Source organism: Arachis hypogaea, chromosome 17 (assembly GCF_003086295.3).
Source record: "Arachis hypogaea cultivar Tifrunner chromosome 17, arahy.Tifrunner.gnm2.J5K5, whole genome shotgun sequence".
NCBI classification, from domain to species: Eukaryota; Viridiplantae; Streptophyta; class Magnoliopsida; order Fabales; family Fabaceae; genus Arachis; species Arachis hypogaea.
The window spans coordinates 14,236,180-14,253,093 of NC_092052.1; the positions used below are offsets into that span (position 1 = coordinate 14,236,180).

Consider the following 16,914-nt stretch of genomic DNA (forward strand, 5'->3'; position numbering starts at 1 on the left):
TTTGCTTCATGGTTTCGGACTTAACATGCTTCCCTTCAATCATTTTTATTTTGGGCTTGTAACATTGATAATCACAACTGGCCCAAAAATTATTTCATCCATGAAATTCGATGAAAGGCATAAGGCAAATGATAACATTTGCTTTCCTGATGGATTTTGGATTAAGCATTGGATCTGTAGCATATATCACAATTGGGCTTGGATCAACAAGAATTCATTCTGGCCCAAGTGATATATTTTTCATTCAGCCATAAGAAACTAACTTCATATTAATGCTGAATATTTTAATCATTGGGCTAGCAACATTTCCTTTTTATTTCGGCCCATTTATAAACCTGTATTGTAAAATTATTTTAATCAACATTTAATCCAAAGTTAATTTTGTAATAAATTATATTCATAATGTTTGGTCATCATAAATATTAATTTGGAGTTTTTCCAAACTCATCATTATCCTTTGTGTTTGTGAGAAATCTTTTGAGTGCAAACTGAAACAGAACTTTATGAATACATACAGAAAGCTTCATCCTCTTATTTAGTTTTTTCTGTCATAAATACATGAAAATATACTTATATTTATGTCCTTTTGTATTTTCCTTTTCTTAGTTCTTCTTAACAGGGCTGTAATATATGTGCTGCAGGATACTTATGTGAAGATATTCCAATTCTGTCATTTTTGTTTATTCAAATTTGGTCAAATTTCATGCTGTAGGCAATATGTTAAATTGTTTGGTTAACCACATTGATCTGCTGTTTGATTCCTGTGGCGTTTTGATCACACTCAGAATGTGGAAAGTGTTCAGTGATGACAAGGATAGGCCAGACAGATATTTGCTTGCAAAGGAATTCATCAACCGTCCCGATTATGCAGATCTTGAGGTTAGTAGCTTTAGTTCCAGATTAAATTGCCAGATCTTATGGATACAACCACTTTCTATATAAAATAGAGGGAGATTCGGAGAAGCATAAATTATTGGAAAGAGGAAGGACAAGGAAATGATGATGACTAATTCATAGTGAAAAATAAAAAAATAAAAACCTGAACCAAAAGATGTTATACATGCATTAAATAATACAAAACCAGAAGTTTCTTAAGAGTTTTTCTGTGCAGTAATATACAAAGAATTCAATTTTAATGCAATGTGACCTGCGAGTATAATTATAGTTCATTGACCTTTATGTGGTCCAGATTTTATTTGGCGAGGATGAACACAAGTCAGGACAAGGTCAAAGTTTCTTTGGAAAAGCAGGAAGCATCTTTTCTTCAAATAATAGCTTCATGAGGGCGATATGATGATCTTTTAATACATTTTCTCATCATTGTTGCATCCCAACCTTAAATTGTGGCTCATGTCAATTTATGTGATCACTTCAAAATTCATATTAAAATAACAGTACAGCTTGTATAGTATGCTGCAGTGCTACATAATGCAAGTATATAAATGATATGGCATTAAGGGGGGAAATAAGTACATACATTAATAGTATGATTATATTTCAACCTTGTAATGATATTATGACTATTATCATGAATTTTCAAATGGAGAGAGAGAAAAGAAGAGAAGGGGGGGGGGGGTTGTTTACTTCTGAATTTCAAATGCATTTATTAATGGTAATATATACACAGTTGATCAATTTCACAGTGTTTCTTTGCTACATCCTCATAGAGCTTCAAGTACAGTGTGTCCTTGAATGGTTGCCTGTGCAGCACTACTTGATGGTTCTCCCTCACTAGCACTGCAATTACATGGCCTATATAGCAGCAATAATTCATCAATTTCCATTACTCAAGGAATGAAGATTAGCAGCAAGAGAGTACATTACATGGCAAGACAACCTTGGTACCGAAGCAACAACCAAAGCTCATGTAAAGCAAAGAAATGAAAAGAAATTAACCTGCTGAAAACAGTATCAAACAAGGATAACCGCTCTAGCCTAAATTTTTGTAATCTGGCCAAATTCAGTTTATCAAACAAATCAGATACCTCAATATATTTATCAAAATTTGAACAGTTTGAAAGAAATAATAAATGGAAAATGTTGCACATATACCCTTTAGAATTTATCCCAGCAGCTGCAATATACAGATCAAGCTTCCCAATGGATTGCCATTTCCATGAACTCCAATCTTCAAGTCCCAAAATTCTGCTCCCATCAGTGGAATCTTAAGAAGAAATTTTACATTCAGCACATTAGATGTATAAAAATAGGTTGAAAGCTTTCAATTTATTAATTCCTTATCAAAGTAAAAATCTTATTTCTTTGTGATTTTTGTGATAATTTGCTAAGATCAACTTCAAGAATGCAATTGACTTACATCTTTTGTGCTTGTGGTGTTAGTGGGTGTTTCATTGACTTGAGATTCACTGTAGAAACAAAATGTTTTGTGCGAATAGAATCTAAAATTTCTTTTGAAAAAAGAGAAAGAAAAAAGGAATTGCACAGTGGACCAAAACAAAGGGGAGAAAACTAAGCAAGATATAAACATGGTAAGAGTATACAAATACAACATTAATAGGAAATAGCAAATGCTGTATTAAAGAAATTCTTCACCAACTCAACTGTAGAATCATCAGAATCAACAGTAACCAAAGGAGTTAGCTCTTTCAGCTTGTTCTTTGCGCTGCATGAAGAACGTGGTCTGCATGGGAACCATTGGCAGCGTAGTTTGGCTCTATGCGTTTCCATTCTTTTCTTTAGCAATGAAGATTGAAGAGAAAGTGAGTGGGCACAAGTTTTGGAAAGTGTACGTTAATGTGTATACTTCATTCAATCAAGCACCTCTTCTTATATTATGTTAATTTGTTTGACAAATTCAAATTAAATCTTTCAATCAATCAGTATCTTCTGATTTTAAAAAAGGTAAGTTAATTTCAAGATTTGAAAATATTACAAATAAGATAAATTAAAGAGAAGAAAAAAAAAACATATTCAAATCTCAGGCTTAAAACTGATTTCATAGAGATAGTGTATCTTTGTAGAACAAAGGAAAAGAAAACAGAATTTGATTCGTTTTTTTGGCCAATTAAGTGAACTGTATCTTCTATTATCATTGCTCTTACAAAATTTTCCAATACAGTTCAATAATAATAATAATAATAATTGAGTATATATGGCTTGTAATGACTGCATTTTGTGGATAACTGAAAAATTGGCAGATATAACTGTAATTGCAGAAACTTGTTGGAAAAATTGGTTGACATTGCTGCAATTCCTGCATTGATGCAGAGGCAGTGGTTATGGTAGCAACAATGTTTATGTTGCATTTGTGTCTCTGTCAACAAAATGGACTTGATTTTGGTACCATGTCCGTATTCTATTTACTAGTCGATGGAGTTTGTTAAGATATGCAACGTTAAAAAAAAGGAAGGGAAAACTTGGTTATATATTTTTTATTAACATTGGGCAGTCAGCCAGATATCTATTTTTTAAGAGTTTTCATGTCTTCATCATTTCATTCTATTTAAGGATAGTTGATATGAGTTAAATTGTCTAATTTGCTATAGTTGAACTGTGCTTTGTTGAGGGAAAACAATTGTTCTGTCCCATGTGTCTCCTTCCTTTATCATGGGTAAATTTTCACATGTTTGATTTTGGGAAGAATCATGTGTAATGTTGAATACATGATATGATGTTACAAAATTGTGAAAAATGAAAAATATAAGTGTGGGACACAAATACCGGACAGAATATCTTTTAGTCTTTAAGAGGAAAGAAAAAGACTCAAAGATGAGAAAATATACAATAAATAAGTACTTTATATATGGTTTTTCAAATAATGAGAAGGAAAAGTCTAAAGGGCCAGCAATTTTATTGAATTTTGGCCAGCATGTAACCAGCAGAGAAAGGTGAGCCATTGGATGAAATCTCACACCAATCTCACACCATTAAATCATCATTGATGGCTATTTGATGGCTACCAATCCCAAAAGTTGCTGGCCCCTAGCATTGCTCTAATGAGAAACTAGTTAATTAATAGTTATAGTGATTATTAAACTCATGCATGAAATATATGTAGTGGTTATAACATAATTGAATGGTTGAAAGACAACAAAATTCCTTGATAACAAAATATTTGAAAAGATGAACAATTCACAGAATCTGTTCCTTACTTTATATAAATAAGGAAAGTTTTACAGAAATACACAACAAGGTTACGATGAGAACACTAAATAGAAGAGTCCCTGGCTAGTTTTTTATACTCTTAACCCTTTTGTTCAACTTTTTCTTTCTTCTTTGTTCTTCTTCTGTTCCAGAAAGAATAATAGCTTCCTATGAAAGCAGCTAAATAAAATTGGCCAATAGAGAAAGAATAATAGCTTCCTATGAAAGCAGCTAAATAAAATTGGCCAATAGAGAAGGAAACTGTTAAGCGCTCATTTCAGAAACCTGTAGAAGATTATGTTGTGTTACTTTTGTTTACAAGGAACCATTATTTGATTCACTGTTTCCTGCATAGTGTAGTGCTTCCCTCTGCTCTATATGCTTTCTCTCTTATCTCTTCTTAACATAGATGCAACCATTCCTAATGAACCTCAATTCCCAAAACTCTATCTCTTTTCTTACTCATTTCCTTCCACCCTTTCCTCCTATTTTTGCATCAACCTCATGCATAATATAAACTCTCTTTTTTGTTTGGTTTTTCTTCTTTTCCCTACCTAAGCAGCTAAGCTTCCTTCTCTTCTATTCTCATCTCACTGCACACTCAATTAAACGCAGTTACCCACAAATAAATGGATCCCTGACTGCTTAAGATGTCCAAAATTTTATCAGTTTAGATTTATAAATAGTTTATACATGTATTCGCATCTTAAATATAAAACCTCAGATCTTCTCATCTACAATTTAGAGGCGTGTATCCATGAAGGGATTTGCATTTTGTTATATCCAAAAGCTGCTCTCTAGAGGAGTCAAATCCAACCTTTCTTAATATCACTTAAACATTGAATATAGCAGCAACTCTGTGATTAAGTCTGGCCAACTTCTAATTGATGAGTTTATTACTTATTTCAACAGAATTGCGGAGAGTGAAGGAGTTGCGAACCTGAAGGCTGGAGATCATGTGGCGAATAACCACTTTGTTGGCACATCTGATTTCAAGAGCTAACACAAGCTAATTCCTCACTCTCACTAATCACAAGTTCACTTAACAATAAGCTTTTGTCACAGTGACCTCGTATATATATACTAACACTCATAGTTATTTTGAATAAGGCAAAACATATTTTGTTAAATAAAACATAAAGTACTCACTCATAGTTCCATCATACATACTTCCAACCCAAATCCAGTTTTTCAACATACCAATTATAATAACCCGAAACAATTACTTAATCATTAAATTATGTTTGGTATCATACTATCATACTAATTAAAATTATAATTAGCTAACAAACATAACGATAATAAGTTATAATAGCTGACATAACTGAAGAAATCTTTCATAAGAGAAGTTTCTCAATAAAGATATCCCCATTTTTTAAACATACCATCACGAGCTCAACTATATGCATGCATCATAAAAACATTACTTAATTATTCCATAAAATTCTCATAAACTATTTTTATCAAAAAGAAAAAACAAGCATCCGTATTGTTTAAAACTTATTAAAAGTCCATCACGAACTCAGAGATGCGTTATTGCTCATAAAATATTTTAATATGCTGGACAGTTACATTGAAATAATGGAATGACCAAATTATAAATATCAAAGGTTTACAAAGAGAAGAAATTGCGTCCGATCAACATGATGGTTAAAAACGAATGAAGCTTTGGTTCTACTATCTCATGTCTCTTACATTTTGTATTCATAGTTATTTTGAATAAGGCAATTGTAGAGGCTCGTGTAATTCATGATATTGATGGAGGTAAAGTCTTAATATGTGTTCTTAATTTTAGATTCATTATTATTCTGAGATAAAAATCTACAAAATAGATATTTTCTATAACCACTTCTACAAAATACAGAAAACATTATGGCATATTTAGTTTGGAAAATATTTTCTTTCAACATTCTATATTTTTAAATTTTATGAAAAAATATTTTCTTTTTTATTTTATTTTTTCATTGTTTCTTTTACAAAATTTAAAAACCAAAATCTTAATTTATATTTTTCTTGTCACTATTTCCAAAATAAAAAATGAGTTTGTGATTTAATTAGTTTGTTAGCTCTTATAGTTTATCAAATTTTTTATTAAGTCTTTATAATTTAAAAGTTTGTAATTCGATCTTTATACTAAATAAAAATTTATAATTAGAAATTTATTAATTTTTTATTTTCAAAAAATCAAAATAATTCTAGCTAGAATATAAAAGTATTTTATAGTTCATCTTATATCAAACATAGAAATAAATATTTCAAAAAAATAATTACAATTTTAACCAAAAAATAGTTAGGAATGACATAATTAAAAGATTTAATCTATTATAAAAAATTAATTACAAATTTTTAAATTATAAAAATTTAATTAAAAATTTGATGAAAGTATAAAGACTGTTATTTCTATATTTTTGTCTAGTAGATTAGAGAGAATGTCCAAATACACATAAAATGTCACTAATATATAGATATAAGGTGAAATTAACTACGTAATTTTTATGTTACAGTTCATGGTTGTCCATGCTGCGCATTCAATCTTTTTGACTGTATGAAATATTGCTGCATCAAAAACAATGAGGTGGTTTACACAGTGCCCCCTTAAGTGGCAACTATGCAATTCTCTTCACCAGAATATATGTTCATAAATATTTACTCTATCTTGCTGGATTTGAATAAGTATCTCAAATTTTTCCTTGTAAATAATAATAATAATAATAATAATAATAATAATAATAAAAAAGCTAGGACATAGTTACAATGAATAGCTAGAAAACACAAAATAGTTACAATAATAAAATACAGCTCAATAATAATAATAATAATAATAATAATAATAATAATAATAATAATAATAATTAAAGGTATGTTAATGGTTTTGAGAAACAAAGTTGAATTTATGGTCATTTTTTAAATTTTGTTTAAGGAAAAGTCTAGGGGTTAGCAATTTTATCAAATTTTGGCCAGCATGTAACCAGTAAAGAAGAATGAGTCATTGGATGAAATCTCACATTAATCTCACACCATTAAAAGCCTCATTAATGGCTATTTGATGACTATAAATCCCAAAAGTTGCTGGCCCCTAGCATTCCTCTTTGTTTAATTTGACTTCAAACTGGATATAAAACTTATTTGTTGGTGAGTCTATCGAAGTTAATATTTTAGAAGATAATTTTAATTTGTCTCTTCATGATTGATTAGAAACAAAGTAAACTCTTTACTTTTGGTTGCTGTGACTTCTGTGATATTAATAAAATAGGAGATAATTTTATTTTGTCTTGATGGACAACAAAAGAAGAGTAGAGAAGAAAGAATTACATAGCCATGTATTCTGGCTCAGTTACTATGTACTATGTGACCTACATCCAGTCTCTACTATAACAGTGATAAAATTTTTACCTTTTTTTTTAAAGATTACAATCACCAATTTTCTTAGAATTTAACCAAATCCTATATGATACAAACCTAATTTTTACTCAAGTTAGATTTAGTTAGGTTCATTCTCTAGTTGATTTAACGTCTGAAAATAAATAAATATAGTTGGCATGCAAACGAGTTTTTTATTTGCATAAGGTTAGTTGGTTGTATTTAAGCGATATGATACATTACATTAAATGGGTAGGAGATATCGGAATTGAGATTCATATGATTGGACTTCTACCATTTTAGAAATGGGGTACTTTGTTTCTCTTATTAGACACTCCATCATGGCTCTCTTCAATGATCCTGAACGTGGCAATTGGCTGTATATCCATTCTATTAGTGATTCCATGTCATCCGCAAAATCTTCCATATGCCACTGCAATAGCTTTGGCACTATTATCTTCCTCTTGCTTGTTATTCCCACTGCAGCTTCCAAGTATTCCACTTTTGCCCTCCCCAGTTCGTTCACCACTTCCTCTGCTGTGTACACCCTTAGCTACAACAAACATCACATTTTTCTTTCATTCAATCTTATTCAAATAATGGACGGGGACAACCATAATCTTACCGCCGGTGACGACCAAGTGCCGCGACAAAGAGCAAAAGTTATGTTGGGCTCTGGATACCCCAGACCATAAGCATGTCGCAATAACACTTCCTTCTCGTCCACGGGACCCTGCTAATCTTTCTGTTAACTATAGAGACCAATATCTTAAATCCTAATTGTTTAAAAGTAGGATTAACTACCAATTCGGTAAAATTTTTGAAGTTGAGTTTATTAACATATACAGGACATTGAAAAAGAGACATACAGAAATATGGTGTGCAGAGACATTTGAATTAGTATATTTCGTAGGAGGATGCTGCTATAAAGACGCATAAAACATCTTTTTGTAAACACACTTATGTGTCACATTATTATTAGAGGTATTAATGAACTGGTTATTTTTGAATTTCTTAACAAATTAAAATAAAATCGATTTTTTTATAATAATAACAATAAACTCAATTGTTATTAGATCCGGTTGAATCGACTAATTTATATAACCCACTGGATCATGGTTTTTTTTGTTTTGTTTAAAAACAAAAATCAGGGATATATTTATTTTTTTATCAAAAAATTTAAACATGATTCGGTTTAGATTGTGTAAATCGATCGGATCAAATTGGGTCTAAAAATTATAATGCGGACAATTGGATTTATTATTGTTGTTATAATAAATCAATTTTTGTCCTGATTTATTAAAAAATAAATTATTAATTGGTTTAATAAAGATGTCCAATAATATCATGACACATATAAATGTCTTTAAGAAAAAGACATTTTTAATGTCTTTGTCGAGGTGGTCTTCATATTTTGTATCTATCCTGACAGAGACACTAACAAAAAATACAATTTATTTTTATTTTTTATTATTTTATTAATTTTTTATAATTATATTTTTTATAATTATATTTTTTATTATTATATTTTTTTAAATTTTTTGAATAAAATATGAGAATAAATTAAACTTTCATAATTTATTCTAATTTATTATCAAATAAAATATAAAAATACTAATTTTTATGTCTCTGTTTTTTTGTATCTTGTTATCAATATCTTGTCTTGTCCTATTCTCAGAACTAAACCCAACTTTACATTCTAATAATTTAAAAATAAAATATTGGTTGCTACTTTACATTCTCAATTTAGTCCCTAAAATTTGGCCTGACAATGACCCTCACAATTTCGTTGGCCCCAATTAGAACCCCCAAATTTACAATTATGGCTCGAGTTTGCCCCTGCGATCATTTCCATGCTGATCTAGCGTAATTGCATGACATGGTGGACACTACTTAAACGACGGCGCATTGGTTTCGGACGCAAACCCTTTGAAAACCACGTAGTGTAAGGGTTTTCTTGATGTTTGACAACTTATGATCGTCGTAGTGGAAAGAAAGAGAATTTTAACCCACAAAAGACTGAAACGTCGTGGTTTCCAAAGAGTTTGGGCGCGAAACCAATGCGTCATCATTTAAGTAGTGTCCACCGTGTCATGCAATTACATCAAATCAGCATTCTGGTGACAGAGATAATCGCAGGGGCAAATTGGAGCCACAATTACAAATTTGGGAGTTCTAATTGGAGTCAACGAAATTGTGGGGGTTATCTGAGTATCGGGGTAAATTTCAAGGGCAAATTGAGATTTAACTCGTTGTTGGAGTAATGTTATTTTTTCTATATAATAGTGTTTAATTTTCTTGTATTGATCTTATTTTATGAAAATGATATTCTTTAAAATGAGGTGGGGGAGGGGTTGGCTTGTTAATTTAAAATCTATTACACACTTTCTCTGTTTCTCCTTTCATTATTATTTGCATATTCCATTAGTAGAGTATTTAGTGACCAGAAAAATTGATTTTAGGATTTAGGGTTTATAAATTTACCTGTTTTGATTCATACGGATGTCGAAGAATAAAGTGTTCGATAGCCAGAGCATTGAGTACTATCCCACTTACATTCATTGCTGCCTGAATCAACAACATGTAGCTAGATAATTAACATTTGCTTGATAACTTGCCAAAAAAAAAAGGAAAAGAAAATTCTCAATTACCATTTATTATTATTACTATTTGATGTGTACCTTATTCATAAGAGACAACAGTTTATCATTTGTAGAAGGAAGGCCATGATCCAAAAATGCCTGAAATTATATCATAAACAGAAAGATTCTAAGATTTACCACAAAGATGTTATGTAAAGTGTAAGTTCAATATAGGCTTGAAATGCCTTACAGTACATTCATTATGCAGGCATTGTATATGTTTATCCAGAATGCCAATTTCTGCTTGTAGGTCAAGAAACTTAAATCCACATCACATAACTTGTGCATCAAGGTCCTGAAAGAGGAAGGATAGATTAGAAGGAAAAAAAAAAAAGAGAAAGTGAAGTACCAAAATAGCCCTTGAGAGATCATTTCGTTAACAAAATAGTTCTTGAAAGATTGAATATTTATCCAATATATCCAAAAAAATTTGCTCCATTAGACTTATTCATTAAGTTGTTACTAGACTTCCTTTTCATTGACAAAGTTGCTCACATGTCTTAATGACAAGGTGACACAAACAATTCTATCAATGAAAGCGATATATTTGTATATAAATATGTGTTGTATAACTTATTTTCATATATATTCTATTCGGGTGGTTGATTTTATTTGTGTTTACCTTAATGAATACATGATTGATTAATGAATTTATCAAACAACCATGAAAAATGAAATCAATTTATCAAATGAAGCTAATTTGTTGCGTATAATTAACTCAAAATTTTTGTGATTACTGAAAAGCCAAGAAAACTCAAAACCAACCTCAATTTTTTGAATGCTGGTAAGCAGTGAGTGAAACGTTCAATATCCAATGAAGTGGTAGTGATTTGAATCAAGTCCTTGTAAGGTCCAACATCCCTTGCAGTGCAATCTAAATCTGAAGAAGTTCCATAAGGATCATAATAAGAAGCATTGCCATTTGAATGGAATGAAGGTGTCTTGCAGCTGAATGAGGTCTTTGAAATGAACCCTGTAGATTTCATACATGAAAGAGTAATGAGTCTTGGCACAGTTTCAGATTCTTCTATTCTGTTTCTGTCCAATGATGATGCCCGGTTCAATTCAAGAAAAATTCCTATGAGACATTTCACAAGTTCTTCTGACAATTCATTTGGTTTCTCAATGGATGTTTGTATTTGTATAGGATACTGTCTTGGAATCTTTTGAGTGCTCCTTCTTGCTGCTTCATATTCTGTTTACAGCACCACCATATCCCAAACAATATGGTCAGAAATTTGATAAAAAAAAAAAGTAAAGATAATATAACAAATTTTGGCCTATAAAGTCTTACATCAATACTAAAGATAATTAAAAAAAAAAAAACATGAATTTTGCTTCTAGAAAAATAAATTTTATGCATTAGAAGATTATAAATGTTGAGGTGCTTTGCACAACCACAAGTTTAACATTATTTTTAGCCACTTGTAAAGTAAACTTTATTTAAAAAAATTTATTTAAACGTACCTAAGAATGACATGTTAGATTTGTGTCTACACAAGAATTGTGCGACTTTTTTAAATGATTATATAACCCTAAACTTTAATGATTTTTAATTTCGATTATCCATGTATAAGTTTAATCCTCTCCATATCCCCATACATACATGCAAATTAAAGAGGTCATTAGTTGTGATTTTTTATTATTTTTTTTTTTACCATTTGACCTTCTTGGCATGGAAAGTAGGCTATGTATATCCCATGATGAACTTAGAGAGGCTCTTGATTTTCTCCCTTTGGTGAAGACTTCATAATTATGTGAACTGCATCTATGCTCAGTAATCATTGGTTCATATTCTGATGACCCTTGGAACTGCTTCTTATATATTTTATTATTAAGCTTCCTTCTATGTTGCATTGTTTCCAATTCTCTCTCTTGGTACAATCTTAGTTTTAGTTCCTTAACTTTTCTTTCAAGCAAAACTATCTCCTCCTCAACCATTGCCAATTCTTCAAGAAGCTCATGAACCTGCATATAGTATTTGTTTTCTCTCCAAAATAAATCTTTAAAAAAATAAATTAAAACAATATTTCTATTAATTAGTGTACATTAATTAATATATATTGATTTTTTTTAATTACCTGAGGTGGAAAAACAGAGGGAATGAGTGGAAGAGAGAAAACAGGTCCTTGAAGAGCACAACGCAAGACCCTATTCATTGCTTGTTCTCCCTTCAACTGAGCTTGCAATATCACAACCTAGAAGGGTGTGAATGTAATTATCAATTAATTGATCAAAGAAAAAGAAAAAAAATGTTCAAATGAATTTCAATCTTTGTTTTTTATTTGTTCCTTTCTTTTTCATGCATTTTATTAAAAGGTTTTACTAAGGATACTAGTTAATTAACAAATTTTCCCTTGCTAGAATTCTTAATCACTTTGGTTAGCGAAATCCTTTTATTAATAACAAATAAAGAGATGCTACATATTGAAGAACTTGCTAACCTCTTTCTCAAGCTCTTTTCTTTTCTGGGGCTCTTGGCTTTTCTCCATTAGATAGTCTTCGAATTTCATTTGCTAACATCAATAAAGGGGGAAAAAAAGTCAACGCAGATAGCTTTGACTTTTACTTTAGGTGGGTATTCTTTGGTGTAATGTTGGTCACTATCAAGAAGCTTTTATATAAATGAAATGGGTGCTAAGTGATTTATATCATTTCTTTAGTTGTTGCCATTAAAGTATTGGTTGTTAGGTATAAAATTGGAGAGGATATACTTGCTTCAAAGTGGTTGAAAAATTAAATAAATAAAAAAGAGAGAAAGAAAATTAAAAAGATTGTTCGGTGGATTGGGACAGTTGGGAATAATAACAAGCATATTAGGGTTTAAGATTTTGCATTGCATGGCAATCCCATGAACACTTTTTGCAATTCAAAGTTGGAGGTAGTGACATGATAGCCATGAATGAAGTGGTGGTGGTGATATGAACATGAAATCCATTAATGTAAGAGCCAGTTTTGAATAAATAAAATATTCAAATATATTAAGCGCTATCTGTGGGGATCGAACCCACGACCACGTGGTTAAAAGCCACGCGCTCTACCGCTGAGCTAAGACGGCTTGTGCTTTTAAATTTGCATAGTACTTAATATAATTAAGTTATGATAATTAATTTGGAAAAAGGAAAACAGCTATTACATATGTTTTCATTTTAACATGCTTTTTTCAGTATTTTATTAAGAAAAAAATAAAAACACAAACTAAATGCACCATAATATTTTTAATTCCCTACTAACGAACTTTCTTGAATTGTGATAATTGGACAAAAAAATTACATAATTTCATTTATTAGAGAAAAATATTTGTTTATCCATACAAACTTTAGTAAAACTCATTTGTTTCATTTCTTTTTATGCGAATATTTATTCTTTTTCTTAAAATATGTGCTTTTAAACAACTTTGACAATTGTTTTAAAAATAAAGGAATATATAATAATATATTAAGGTTTGTCGCTAATTGAGGGGGTTTTGAATAGGTAGTTGAAAATAATACCAAAGAAACGAAATGACAAATGACAAGAATAAATTAATTAGAGAAATGATACATATACAAACAGTTTAATCTATCTATCATGTCCGTGCTTGTCAAAAAGAATGAAAACAACATGGTATTAGAAAGTGAACGATCTTATATTATTACATAAATAACCATTCTAGAATTAAGAACATCTAAGTTAGGAACTTTTTAAGCCTTGCTACTTGCTAGTAGGAACTTTCTTTCCATCCTCCAATATCTTCACCAATAAATTTCTCTTCCACCTATGCCAAAAGATCATCAAAAAAAAAAAAAAGTCAAGCTAATAAGAAAATACCATCAATTCCATTACCATAAAATAATAAAAATAACTAATATCGTTACACATGCTTTTAAATTTGATTATTTCAAGTGAATTTGAGGTTTAATTTACCTTTGGGGTAAAAGTTATGGCAACATCAACTTCACCACAATATGAGTTGTTTTCATCAATTACTCTATACTTGAGAGCTTGTAGCTTAGCACCTCCATTCTCTATCCCTTGGGCCAATAAATCTTTAACATAGATTCTGCATAGAGTAACAAATTTTTCTTTTAAATAATGAATAATATAGCATAAGTAGGGTTTTTCTAATGTAAAATTTTTTCACACAAACATAAAAAGTTTAGAATATCACGTCATCTTTTCTTAATAGTTAAAGATTCACAAACTACACTTAAAAAAGTCAGGTTAGTAGAAATTGTCAAAACAAACATAATATTGGTTTAATTACTTTGTTGTTCCTTATAGTTTTGCAAAATTTTTAATTAAATTTCTGTATTTTTTTTTAATTAAGTCCTTGCACTAAAATTAAAAAAAAAAAATTGTGCAAGAACCCAATTAAAAGGAAAAAATATAGGAACCTAATTGAAAATTTTACGAAACTATAAGGACCAATAAAATAATTAAACCTATTTTAAATATAGGTATATATAGACCACAATAAACACAATTAAGATAAAAACACCCTCCCAAAGCAAGAAATTAATATAATTAACTCCTAAAACAACTTAGTCAAACCTGAAAATAGTTATTTGTGAGCCTTATCATGATGCTATTTTGTTGTATCGAATAAGAAGTATTTGACAAACTTACCGCTAATTAACTACAAAAATATAACTGAATAACAATGTAAAAATTGATACACAAGAAATAAAGCCATAGAAATGATAGTTTTCCAATTAAGTGATAGAAATATTACATGGCTTGGCCAAGAGAATCATCCTTAGAAAAAGTGTCCTTGTCCATGATTTTGAGAATGAGCTTGTATTGATCTCCAGATCCAGTTGGGTACTCTGCTCTGAACATAAATTTCTCATTCCATGTTGGATTTCTTCCTTGCCCTGTTCCAAACAAACCATTATTAGAAATTGCACATAGAATTATAATACATTCATATCATAAAATTAGAATATACTTTCATTATTTGAAATAGCAATTGTTTAAGATTTTTAGGCATGAAGTTAAAATGAACTTGAATATGCCATCTAACTAACCATTAGCAACTGTGCTCCTTTGCTCTTGTCCTTTGTATTGTATCACAACATATGGATCTATTTTGCCTATTAAACACACAAAATAAATTTAAAGAACTTGTTAGAATGTTTATTAACATAGTTAGAATTTCACAACTTGAACATAGTCAGAATGTTTATTAAATAATACCATCCATTTGAGTATTAAAAGGGAAAGAATTAGCACAAAAAAGAAATTAGGAACACTACATTAACATGTGAGGTATATATAATTTGGTTAAAAACAACCAATTAAGTCCCTAAGTAGAACAATTGATCATATTCCAATTATCTATATATAAGGAATAGAGATGAAGAACACACAGAAGCAATTAAAGCAGATATATTGAAGCAATTAAAGTAGGAAAATAAAGGAACTAGCAATCAATCATATACCAAAAAAATCAGTGACTTTGAGGTCATTTGCTTTGAGAAGCTGCACCTCCATGAACCCAATTGCCATGACCTTCAAAGTACAAATTCTTCAATCTATTTGTGTCTCTCTTTCTGAAGATTCTAATTCAGCAAGTGTCTATGTCAAGATGGAGTTGTAACTTGTTTAATTGGTTTATATAAATGTCTCAACAAGCTAAGAGAATATAATATATTGTATATTAATAAATGAATTTTACAAATCAAAAGAATGAAAATTATACATATACGCGCTTAGTCCAAAGCACCCCATGTCAATTGGTATTAATAAATACTTAGATGACTTGGTAAACCCTAGTTTGCCAAAAGATTCAAATTAGACCTATCAAATCACCACTTTTTAATTTTGGTGTTGGAGCACAAATCTAAGGGTAAGATTTGCGACTTTTAATTCTTTTTATTAATTATTTTTTTGTTTAACATGTAAATTTGAGAGTTGGACTTATTTTTTTTTAAAATTTATTTTGAACATACAAATCTAACTCTTAGATTTTTATTTTAGTATTAAAAAAATTTTAAATATGCAAATCAAAACCTCCAATTTGTTTTACAATAAAAAAATATATTTTAACACAAATAAGACCCTTCAATTTGGGAACTTAAAAAATTTAATTCTCAAATATCTTTACAAAATTTATTTTTCTATAAACTAAGGGTTCAATTTATTATTTAAAATAAAAAAACTAAAATTCATATCAAAGAAAAACACACTAATTAACCATTACCATGAATTACACGCAATCCTTCTTTATATCTAAAAAATTGGCCTCAAATCACGTAATAATTTTTCTTTGGTTATAAATACTTAAATATACTCTTTCTTTTTCTAATAAAAAGGGCATAATGCTATTTCATTAAAAAGAATTGATTCAACTAATATTTAGCTGGGTTGTAGACATTACAATGCGTGAGAAAACTACTGTTCCAAAATTTTAAAATTTTTCTATACCTAAAAGAAGGATGAAACCTTCAATTGATTCGACTTTAATTTAAGCTTAGTCATTTAAGTACCACTGAAATAAATAAATAAATAAATAAATAAATCAATTGGTTTTTAATTAAGATGGCTTTCTTATGAGAATCTTACTTTTCAATGGTCAAATCTATCGTTTTCTATCAAGAGGCTTTCTAGTGGAGTTCGATTGACCAAGTTTGGTCGAATATTCATCACAACCAAATAAATAAACGAAAATGTTTAGTAATCAAAAAATAATTAATGAATGTTAAATAAATTAAGTTTTGATTTTTTTTGTCTCTTTAGTATTATCCATAAATAAAATGGCTTGAGAATTGAGATTAGGAAATAAGAAATCGGGATTAGAGTTTACAGTTGTTTTTTTTTTAAAGAA

At 29.7% G+C, this 16,914-nt stretch overlaps 2 protein-coding genes and 1 non-coding gene across 6 annotated transcripts; all 3 read right to left on the reverse strand.

Annotated features, from left to right (window-relative positions):
- Positions 1-7,638: 7,638 nt before the first annotated feature.
- Positions 7,639-12,756, reverse strand: LOC112767368 (uncharacterized). Of its 4 annotated transcripts, none has more exons than XM_025813230.2 (10): positions 12,551-12,756; positions 12,188-12,304; positions 11,765-12,074; positions 11,095-11,301; positions 10,872-10,986; positions 10,302-10,401; positions 10,146-10,205; positions 9,949-10,032; positions 8,090-8,197; positions 7,639-8,017 (listed from the first exon to the last, which is right to left on the reverse strand). In XM_025813230.2, exons 1-10 carry the CDS (start codon positions 12,617-12,619, stop codon positions 7,709-7,711), a joined length of 1,479 nt encoding a protein of 492 aa, XP_025669015.1. In that variant the 5' UTR covers positions 12,620-12,756; the 3' UTR covers positions 7,639-7,708. The 4 variants fall into 4 exon arrangements, with proteins under 4 accessions (XP_025669015.1, XP_072078560.1, XP_025669014.1 ...); XM_072222459.1 differs by having other exon boundaries at positions 8,090-8,200; XM_025813229.2 differs by having other exon boundaries at positions 10,872-11,301.
- A 336-nt stretch (positions 12,757-13,092) lies between these two features.
- Positions 13,093-13,164, reverse strand: TRNAK-UUU (transfer RNA lysine (anticodon UUU)). Its single transcript has one exon. It is a non-coding gene; the product is annotated as a tRNA-Lys (tRNA).
- Positions 13,165-13,610: 446 nt separating this feature from the next.
- LOC112765253 (16 kDa phloem protein 1) lies at positions 13,611-15,806 on the reverse strand. Its single transcript, XM_025811170.3, has 5 exons — positions 15,530-15,806; positions 15,116-15,181; positions 14,821-14,962; positions 14,013-14,148; positions 13,611-13,863 (listed from the first exon to the last, which is right to left on the reverse strand). The coding sequence occupies exons 1-5, from the start codon at positions 15,594-15,596 to the stop codon at positions 13,807-13,809; spliced, it is 468 nt and encodes a 155-aa protein (XP_025666955.1). The 5' UTR covers positions 15,597-15,806; the 3' UTR covers positions 13,611-13,806.
- Between the last annotated feature and the right edge of the window lie 1,108 nt (positions 15,807-16,914).

Coding starts and splice junctions, on each gene's coding strand:
- LOC112767368 (XM_072222458.1), bottom strand. CDS start 12,619: ATGAAATTCGAAGACTATCTAATGGAGAAAAGCCAAGAGCCCCAGAAA. Junction 11,302..11,764: donor CATGCCAAGAAGGTCAAATG/GTAAAAAAAAAA, acceptor TGCTGTAAACAG/AATATGAAGCAGCAAGAAGG. Junction 10,033..10,145: donor TGTTGTCTCTTATGAATAAG/GTACACATCAAA, acceptor TTGTTGATTCAG/GCAGCAATGAATGTAAGTGG.
- LOC112765253 (XM_025811170.3), bottom strand. CDS start 15,596: ATGGCAATTGGGTTCATGGAGGTGCAGCTTCTCAAAGCAAATGACCTC. Junction 14,149..14,820: donor GATTCTCTTGGCCAAGCCAT/GTAATATTTCTA, acceptor TACTCTATGCAG/AATCTATGTTAAAGATTTAT. Junction 13,864..14,012: donor CCATAACTTTTACCCCAAAG/GTAAATTAAACC, acceptor CTTTTGGCATAG/GTGGAAGAGAAATTTATTGG.